Source organism: Doryrhamphus excisus, chromosome 3 (assembly GCF_030265055.1).
Source record: "Doryrhamphus excisus isolate RoL2022-K1 chromosome 3, RoL_Dexc_1.0, whole genome shotgun sequence".
In the NCBI taxonomy this organism is placed as follows: Eukaryota; Metazoa; Chordata; class Actinopteri; order Syngnathiformes; family Syngnathidae; genus Doryrhamphus; species Doryrhamphus excisus.
Window position 1 is genome coordinate 28,263,260 of NC_080468.1, and position 9,635 is coordinate 28,272,894.

Below are 9,635 nucleotides of genomic sequence, written 5' to 3' on the forward strand. Positions count from 1 at the left end.
CGTCAGCTCCGACTGCACACTGAGAGCAGAGTCGCGCTTCACAACCATGAATCACGCATCCGCGAGGCGCGATGCCACGGGGAGCGAGATCTGAAACGTCGATGTTTATAATCTTAATCCTCATTAAATGACTACTCATTACACCCAGGCTCATTCACGACTTAGCTTCCTTCTTACAGGCTATATGCCCATTGCATATGACGGTTAGTATTCACATATCTGTGGTCATATTTTGTGGTCTTTTTTTATATTTAATTTTACTTTATGCATTATTTGTGTGCACGCAGTTATCACGTTTTTAAAGTCTTTATATTATGAGAATAAAGTCGTCAAATTGCAAGAAAGTCAAATTTACTAGATAAATTTAATATTATGATAATAAACTCATTCATTTACAGGGAAAAATGTTGTAATACTACAAGAATAAAGCTTTTAAAACAGATTTGCGAGCTAACCACTACTAGGCAATATTTATTATTATTATTATTATTATTATTATTATTATTATTATTATTATTATTATTATTATTATTATTATTATTATTATTATTATTATTATTATTATTATTATGCATGTTAGCTTCATTGGCCACTCCAAATTGTCCATAGGTATGAATGTGGGTGTCAATGGTTGTTTGTCTAAATGTGCCCTGTGATTGGCTGGCCACCAGTCCAGGGTGTACCCCGCCTCTTGCCCAAAGACAGCTGGAATAGGCTCCGGCATACCCGCGACCCTAGTGAGGATAAGCGGTAGAAAATGGATGGATTATTATTATCATTATTATTGGTAATATGAAACACTTTTCTTTGGGGTTTTGTGTTTTAAGACACAAGGTGCCCCCCCCCCCCTCTCAAAAAAAGGTCCAGGATATCATCAACAAAACATTGATATTGATAATGATTGACTTGATTTTACACTTGTGTGACAGCTCAAGTATGTTTAAACCTGACTTCTGACCCTGGAACTACTGTTCCTGTCACCATTGTTTCCATTGGGCAATCCGGACCCCAGTCAATCAAACCCCGTCCACTTCCGGCTCTTTTCCACCAATCACCGCGCTGCTTTCTAGGCATAAAAAGTCGACGGCGCGGAGGAGAAAACACTATCAAGAAGCAGAGGAAGGAGGGTACAGAGAGTATGACTGACACCGAGGCGCACAGCCCCCCTCCGCCGTCACCGGCACCGCCATCCTCGGTTCCATCGGCAGAAGACAAGCCGCTCACTGAGAGAAAAGTCCTTGGTAAACTCAACCTCGTCTCGTTGTTGTTTTATTGTTTTAAAGTTTCCGCTAATTAATCACTAATCACCGCATTAACGACGGCAGGGGGTCTGCTTCACACACCTGCCTGGTGTTCTTGGTAGCATAGCTATATGCCATATAGATATGAAGTCTTTCTAGTTTACAAACACACATGAAACACTGTTAGGTGTGTTTTGACCTACTTTGACCTACTTTTTCAGTGTGCTAGTGGAGTGGGGCGTGTCCATAGGCTCAGGTGCAACGCTCCACCTCATTAACATCTTTCTCATCTTTAAAAAAATTATAATAAAAATATATGGAATTGTTTTGTAAACTAGTAAAAGTAAAAAAAAAAATGTTGGTCTTGCTTTAAGCTTTTTAATTATTAATCAAAAAAGCGTTGCTTGTTAATTTTGCAGTGGTAAAAATAATTAATAGTAAAGAGTAAACAAGATTTGTATGGACTTTCCAATGTTATTTTTCCCAAATTCTACTTTTTTTTTTTTTTTTTTAAGAGGATTATTTTTCAAATAAGAAATTAAACATACTGTAGCTGGTTATGTTTTTATTTGTGAAATTTAGCATCCGTTTTGTTGCCCTTGTGACCCCTGGTTTCAAAGTCTTTCTGTTAATCATTGACACGCAACTTCTTGTCCTCTTCCGCTTCCTCTGCGGTCACATGACTTCTCCTGCCCCAGCCACTTTGGTGCAGGGCACGGTGAAGTGGTTCAACGTGCGTAACGGTTACGGCTTCATCAACAGGTAATTCACTATACCTATAGAAGTACAGTATATAGATCAACTATGATATATGCTGCGTTGTTTTTGTTTTTTTTTAAGGAATGACACGAAAGAAGATGTGTTTGTCCATCAGGTAAAGCAAATGTAGAACATTGATTTAAGATTTGTATGATCAATTTTGTCCCTGCCCCCCCCCGCCCCCCAACCAGACCGCTATCAAGAAGAACAACCCTCGGAAGTTTCTACGCAGTGTAGGAGATGGAGAAGTGGTGGAGTTTGATGTCATTGAGGCGACAAAGGTAAGCTGAATGTTTGACGTTGATGGTCAAGGTTTGGTGACTCAAAGTTGTCCATTTGCCGGGGACCAGCCTGCCTCCCCCCGTGAAAGCAGTTGGAGTAGGCTCCAGCATAGTCCCGCCACCCTAGTAAGGGCAAGCGGTGTAGCGAATGAATGAGTTAAAGGACAAGGTGTCACACGTCCCAATTAGGAGCCCAAATTGGCCTCTTAAGTCTGACTTTGGGTTCTCTTGATCATATTTGACCTATTTTTGTTTTTTTGAGCTGTGAAAAAAATCTACGTTTAGACTTGATGGTTGCCATCAACCCTGGTTAGCATGATTTTTGGTTAATTTTTAAAATTCACACCACAAATTTACCTTGGTTTGGGTAGAATATGGAGTTATTATTTTTAGTCAATGAATGACTTGTGTATAAATGGCCCCAGCTTGCATGTTGGACACCCCAGATTGAAGGTTACTTTGACCGTGGCTGAAGACATAACCGTTCCCAAAGACGGCATGTGGCAGCGAGATCAACCACCACCACCTTCCTGTTTTCACTCCTTTCAATCAAGTCTTCAGTGAAGGTGAAAGTAACCTTAAATGTTCACTGATCCTCTAATCATTTACGTGCATGCCAAGCTAGCATTGGAATGCTTTGTTACCCTGGGATCACACGGAATTCTGCAAGATTGAAATCCCCGTTGGAGGCTCATTAAGTCTGAGCTTTGCTACTCCGGCGGCCATACGGCACAACAGAACTAACTTTTGGGACGCCGCCGACCCTGAAGCCGTCTCTGCAGCGGAGCTAGCTCGTTTCTTGCGTTGTTTACCAGACCAGAGCCGCGGTCCATGGTAGCTCGGAATTTACATTTTTGCCTTTCTTGGCGCAGATGAATTGGGTTTACATAATTAATCAGCAAATTGATTTGGTGGGAAGGAATTGACGCTAACCAAGGTTCAGCTAGATTAGATTTTTGTGGTCTTGAGTGCAATTTGGATATTTTAAATTTTTGTCTGCATGCACTTTTTGTTGTTGGAGTGATAAAATGCACTTTGGACATGTCAAATTTCATACGATTACAAACTATTCAACTACATTAATTTTATAAATGTCTAAGTGACACTTGGCTTTTGTGTGCTTGTTATAAATAAGAATGTAATGCACATCTAGAAGAATTAGAATGTCATAAATTGATCGTCTAAGTTCAAATTTTAATGTTTTTTTTCCAACAATGTTTGCTATGAAGTGCATCTCGTCCCTCTGCAGGGTTCAGAAGCGGCCAACGTGACTGGTCCCGGTGGCGTGCCGGTCAAGGGCAGCCGCTACGCTCCCAACAAACGTCGCTTCCGTCGGCGGCTCTTCCCCCGCAGCCCCTGGCCCGGCGACCAGGCCAAGGTGGTGGATGGCCAGGCCCCCCCCGGCGGCGGCGGCGGCGAGGACGAGGAGGCAGGATCAGGGGAGAACGGAAGACCTCGAACGCAACGTCGCAGACCTCGCCGACCGCTCCCAGAAGCACAAAATGTAAGCAAAACCTTCCCTTGAAACTTCGCCTTTTGTTTTCAATGCTACGTAATTAGCATGCTATATATACCACAAGTTGCAGAATAGTGGAAGAAAAATTCACTGCAAGAACATATTAAGAACTCACAGTGACAAAGTTGCCATTTCTTCCTAGTACAGTGGAACCTTGGTTAGCATGTTTTTTGGTTAAAGCCAAATTTACGCCACAATTTTGCTTCGGTTCTCCAGTTGGCATACAATATGGCACGCATCTTGTTTTTTTTTTTTTTTTCTCCCAACCAGACTGTTCACTCCCAATGAGTGAATGTCTTACATTTTTTCTGTCCACGAGGCACAAAGATGCGATGATGCGACTCCACAATAGAAGAGATCACATTTGGTACAGTTTTTTTGAGAACTCTGCATGTTTTTGCGGCAACCAGGAAGTGAAAATGAAGGTTACACAAATTGTGCATGTTAGACACGCTTCAGTTGCAAATGTGACTATTTTTAATAGTTCACTGTTATAGTTTAAAAATTTTCATGTACAGGGTGACCCAAAAAGATGCGTACCCATGAAAATTTCAATTGTGACTTTGATTAAAAAGCTATTTATTTCAAATTACAACCACACATTATTCAGTTTATGGAAGACCATTCACCAGAGTTTCAGCTATTTCTGTCAATTTTTAGTCAATTTATGGCTTTCCCAAGATGTGTTCCAAATGTCCACCATTTCGTTGCAAGCAAACCTGTACTCGTCTGACAAAGTTGTCAATCACTTTTACACACTCCTCTTTCGGGATGGCTCTTATTTTTTTTTGCTTGGTTGAGGCAGAGGTTCGAAGAGAGACTCATAAGCAGAAGATGCGATGTGGAATGTGCCCCACACTCACCAGATCTTAACCCCCCAGATTTTTATCTGTGGGGTTTCCTCAAAGACAATGTATACCAGGGAAATCCACAAACAATTGAGGAACTGAAAACTGCCATCACAGCAAAAATAAGAGCCATCCCGAAAGAGGAGTGTGTAAAAGTGATTGACAACTTTGTCAGACGAGTACAGGTTTGCTTGCAACGGAATGGTGGACATTTGGAACACATCTTGGGAAAGCCATAAATTGACTAAAAATGGACAGAAATAGCTGAAACTCTGGTGAATGGTCTTCCATAAACTGAATAATGTGTGGTTGTAATTTGAAATAAATAGCTTTTTAATCAAAGTCACAATTGAAATTTTCATGGGTACGCATCTTTTTGGGTCACCCTGTATAAAACATTTTTGTTGTTGTAGGCATAGTTTAGATATTTTGGCTAATTTTGTTAAAATGAGTTTGAAATGTATGTTTTTGCTGAAACTGACTTATGGCTGCTGATTTACTAAAGAACACAAAGGTAGAACCTTTATGGAACTCTAGCACACAGTCTTGTCTCGATCAAGCATCAAATGGGGTTGAAGGGTTGTCTTTTGAGAAATGGAAACAAGTTATTCATATTTTAATCAGAAAACATCCTTCCTTGGTAGCAAACGCAACCGGAACTGGACACTACGTCGCCGGTCTGTCAATGGGGTGTCGCGTCTCGTACCATGTGACCATCTGGTGGGCATTTATCATTTCAACTTATACAACCGCTCACGTTTGGGGTCACTTGGAAATGTTTTTGTTTTCCAAGAAAAAAACAGATTTCCTGCATTTCACACACAATTTTTTTCCATTTCACAAACATTCATTCATTCCTTTTCTACCGCTTATCCTCACAAGGGTTGCGGGGGTGCTGGAGCCTATCCTAGCTGTCTTCGGGCGAGAGGCGGGGTACACCCTGGACTGGTCGCCAGCCAATCACAGCGCACATATAGACAAACAACTATTCACACTCTCATTCATACCTATGGACAATTTGGAATCTCCAATTAGCCTAGCATGTTTTTGGAATGGAGGAGGAAACCGGAGTACCCGGAGAAAACCCACGCATGCACGGGGAGAACATGCAAACTCCACACAGAGATTGTCAAGGGTGGAATTGAACTCGGGTCTCATTTGATAAACAATTAAAATTAATCTGATTTTCAAAGGATCTCCATTTTTGCATAGAGGCCTACTATCAACAACTGTCAGTCCTCTGCATCAATCTCCTGGTATGGCTGCTAATCCAAGTTCATCATTTTATAAGGCTAATAGATTATTAGAAAACCCATCTAAAAATCTAAAACTAAAATCTCTTGCCATGCTGTTAACTACTCCCTTCAGAGAGCAGCACAAACTGGGTCTAACAAGGACAGAAAAACGATGCACAACTGTGCAAGAAGACAAATATCTGCGAGTGTGTAGTTTAAGACAAAGACGCCTCACAGGTCGTCACCTGGCAGCTGCACTAAATAGTACCCATGAAACACCAGTGTCAGTATCAACAGTGAAGCGGCGACTTCAGGATGCTGGACTTCCAAGAAAAAGCCATATCTCAGACTGGCCCAAAAAAATTCCAAGTGATCCCAAACTTTTGAGCAGTAGTGTATTTCCACTTTTTGTTCACAATTCACTTTCTTGTAATAGATTATTTCATAATTTCAACCTTTTTATTTTTTCCCTCGTAATTTGACCTCACGAGTAGGGTACAACTAACCTATAACGACGGCTAGCATCAATCAATTAACATGCATATCAATGATGGATGAAAGGGATACGAACATACTGAAGACGTTCCAAAGACTCCATGTGGCAGCCAGATCAACCACACAGACGCCATCATCCTGTTTTTGCCACAAGTTAATTGAGTTCAATGGTGGTTTAATCAAAATGTCGCCATTTGCAACTTTTCTGCCTCCATTTTGGTTAAGGTGGTTGATGTGGCTGCCACATGGCGTCTTTGGGGACAGTCCAGTCTTCAGTGAAGGTAAAAGGAATTTTCACAAACACAATTCTCATTTAGACTTTGGGACGCTTTCCCCCCCATTTCAACCATTTTCCTCAGTTTCAACCGTTCCAATTTTTGTATTTTTAATTTAGACTTCACAATTTCAATTTCTCTGAATTTTAACTTTTTTCCAGAATGACTTTCTGGTCATTTTAACCTTTTTTTAATCTATTTTAGCCATTTTAATCTGACTATCCTATTTGTATTCGTCATTCGGACTGTACTTTTTGGCTCCTAATTTCGACTTCCTTTTGCATAATGACTTGTCCTTTTGACCTTTTTATCCAAGTTGCCATTGGCTTCTATCAGTTTGTGGTCTGAGCTGATGGCCGTTGAGTTTTGGACGGTCAAGACCAAACCATTGGGGTCTTCGGAAGGGATGTACTCTTTTGAGAAGTAAAATGAAATTTGAAGTATGTTGTAGAATTTCATGCGCTTGCTACGCTAGTTAGCATGCTACGAATGGAACGACTAACCCACGTTAGCGGTGCAGTTGGTGGAAATCTGTCGTAGTGTTGGCGCTGCACTGCTGATGACTTCTGCACTTTCGAGCTAAGCGATGGTGGTGATTGATGTTTGCTTGCAGGGGGAAGCGGGTGAAACAAAAATTGAAGGCGAACAAACTCAAAGACCCCAGCGGCGTCGATTCTGGAGGCCATATCGACGGTAACTTGGATACTTTTTTTTTCCCCCCTAATTTTCAAGACTTGCTAACATTGTCGTTTCCAGACCGTTCCGTGCACGTCCCGTGTTGGAACAGACAGATGTCCCTACGACTCCGCCTCCTCCGGCGTCATCGGATGAGCATGCGGAATCTTCCCAGACGAACGACGAAGACGCCAAAGATCGTCGTCAAACGAGACGCCGTCGGCTAAGGAACTCTGAGTCTTCAGCTTCTAAAGTAAGTCAATAAGAACCTGGACAGGAAGTTGGCTTTATTTAAACTCTGTCCTCTTAGAACGGTACCGAAAAGTTGCCTTCAGACCCCGGCACCCCCCCGCAGATATCAAAGTCAGCCGAATTGAAGTTGAAATCCCCGAAACGATCTCCCAAAACGCCAAAATCACCAGAAGTAAGGCGCCGAAGCCACTTTCTTGTAAGCTAACTCCTAGCCAAGGTTTAAAATATTAACTCTCAAACAGGCAGCCACCACCACCGCAACTGTTCCGGCACCGACGGAGTGATGATCCCAAGCGGGATCATGTGACCCATGGGAAGAGGTGCGCATTTGCATGCTACTACCTTGCTTTATGTTAGCATACCAGTTGTTAGGCTAATGAGTTTTGAAATGCTACCTGAAACCGCACACTAGTTGCAACTTGGGCTAGCATACTGTTGCTAGCGTGTTGCGCACCTGTATGTTAAACACACGCGTTCTTCATTAGCCAGTTGCTAGCAAGCTACACGTTGGCGTACTGGCTGTTAGTGGCGTTAGCGTTACCAATTTCCGCATCTACGTCGGTTCGCTATGGGTTCCCACGCAAGCTGTTCATGAAATGACCATGAAAGTTGTTGCAGGGTTGTTTTGCGTGGCACTTTGTAGAAGTACAATACAACAGAACTAAAACAAAACAGTAAAAATGGGGGTAATATAAGAATATCGACCCATTAGGATAATGGCAATTTTGATTGCATAGTCATATTTTTATATTTTATTTTTATATAAGTATAAAGACTTGCAAAAGTTGTAATGGGGAAACAAATGGTGTTAATTTGGGGAAAATTAAAGTACAAGAATTAAAATATTTTTGGATCCGGGCATAACTCAAAGCTTCATATGAAGGCGGTTTTATTTTAAATCTAAGACTCCTTAGTGAATACGTACTTGGCTTGGTTTATAAAATGTCAAATACTATCAGTGGCCCGTCTGTGTGTAAATTTGGGCCGCCCTGAGTTGGCGCTTAGCGCCATTTTGGCCTCAAGCTATGCTAGCATACAGTTATTTTACCTTGCCTTGTTGAGTGCTTTTTAATATCTTACAAGACTAGCACAATCACACACCGGTACGCCAAAGGGCTATGCTAGCACCCTCGGTAATGACATGCTAGCTTGTTGCGTTTTTAGCATTTATTTCGGCCACTTTTGTCAAAATAAAAGTACTTGATATAACTAAATATATTCATTGAGCATTTTATCTAGAAATAAAAATTGTCTTTATAGTTTTTGTATTATGGTTTATAAGTTTTCCTGTTGAAATATCGTAGTAAACCCAATAGAAAAGTGTCAACAGGTACTTTAAAATGCAAATTGATGGATATTTTTTTTTCCCCCCCACTGGCCCATAGGTTCCAGGGTTGAAGGGGCTGGCCTTATTTTGAGAACACGGCACGTGTCTCCCCTCCTTGCACTCCCCCATCCTCAACCCCACCACCCCCTGTTGAGTTTCCAGGCGACACGGGTGGGGCGGGGTGTGCATTTACATAAAAAAATCTTTAAAAGGGAAAGAAAATCATATGCACCAAACAGATGCTTGTTCCTGTCCCCCTATTTAAATATTCATTTCCTTCAATGCATCAAGTAGCAACTAGAGGCTTGATTTTTATTTCACTTTTTAAATTTTGTTTAAAAAAAAAAAAAAAACCCTGTGGGGACAAGGGACAGAGCAGGTGCATTTAAAGGGCTTGGATTAGTTCTTACCACCGCCCGACTTTACTTTTTTACTTATTTGTGGGTATTTTTTTTTCTTTATATGGAGGGGATTATGTGCAATGACTGAACAATGTGAATAAATGTTTGCAATTGTCACCATTTTGCTTTTTCTTTGGCAAACTTGGGGATTTGGAACATTTTAGTTTGGTAAATATTGTCTCCGGCGGAGGAACGCCTCGGGATGCAGCGTGCCTGGCGGGTCGGGGCTTGGGTGGGTGGGTGGGTGAAGTCTGGGCGTTTCTGCTTGGCCCGCTGTCCTCACCCCCCCCCCCGCCACCCACAGATAAGCGATAGATGGCATGACTACTG

The 9,635-nt window shown here is 41.6% G+C and overlaps 1 protein-coding gene across 1 annotated transcript; it reads left to right on the top strand.

Moving 5' to 3' along the window:
* Positions 1-1,073: 1,073 nt before the first annotated feature.
* LOC131126040 (Y-box-binding protein 2-A-like) lies at positions 1,074-9,407 on the top strand. The gene is made up of 10 exons (XM_058068180.1): positions 1,074-1,241; positions 1,940-2,003; positions 2,082-2,115; positions 2,192-2,281; positions 3,531-3,785; positions 7,264-7,343; positions 7,407-7,578; positions 7,636-7,749; positions 7,820-7,897; positions 8,963-9,407. Exons 1-9 carry the CDS (start codon positions 1,139-1,141, stop codon positions 7,859-7,861), a joined length of 954 nt encoding a protein of 317 aa, XP_057924163.1. The 5' UTR covers positions 1,074-1,138; the 3' UTR covers positions 7,862-7,897; positions 8,963-9,407.
* The last annotated feature ends 228 nt before the right edge of the window (positions 9,408-9,635 follow it).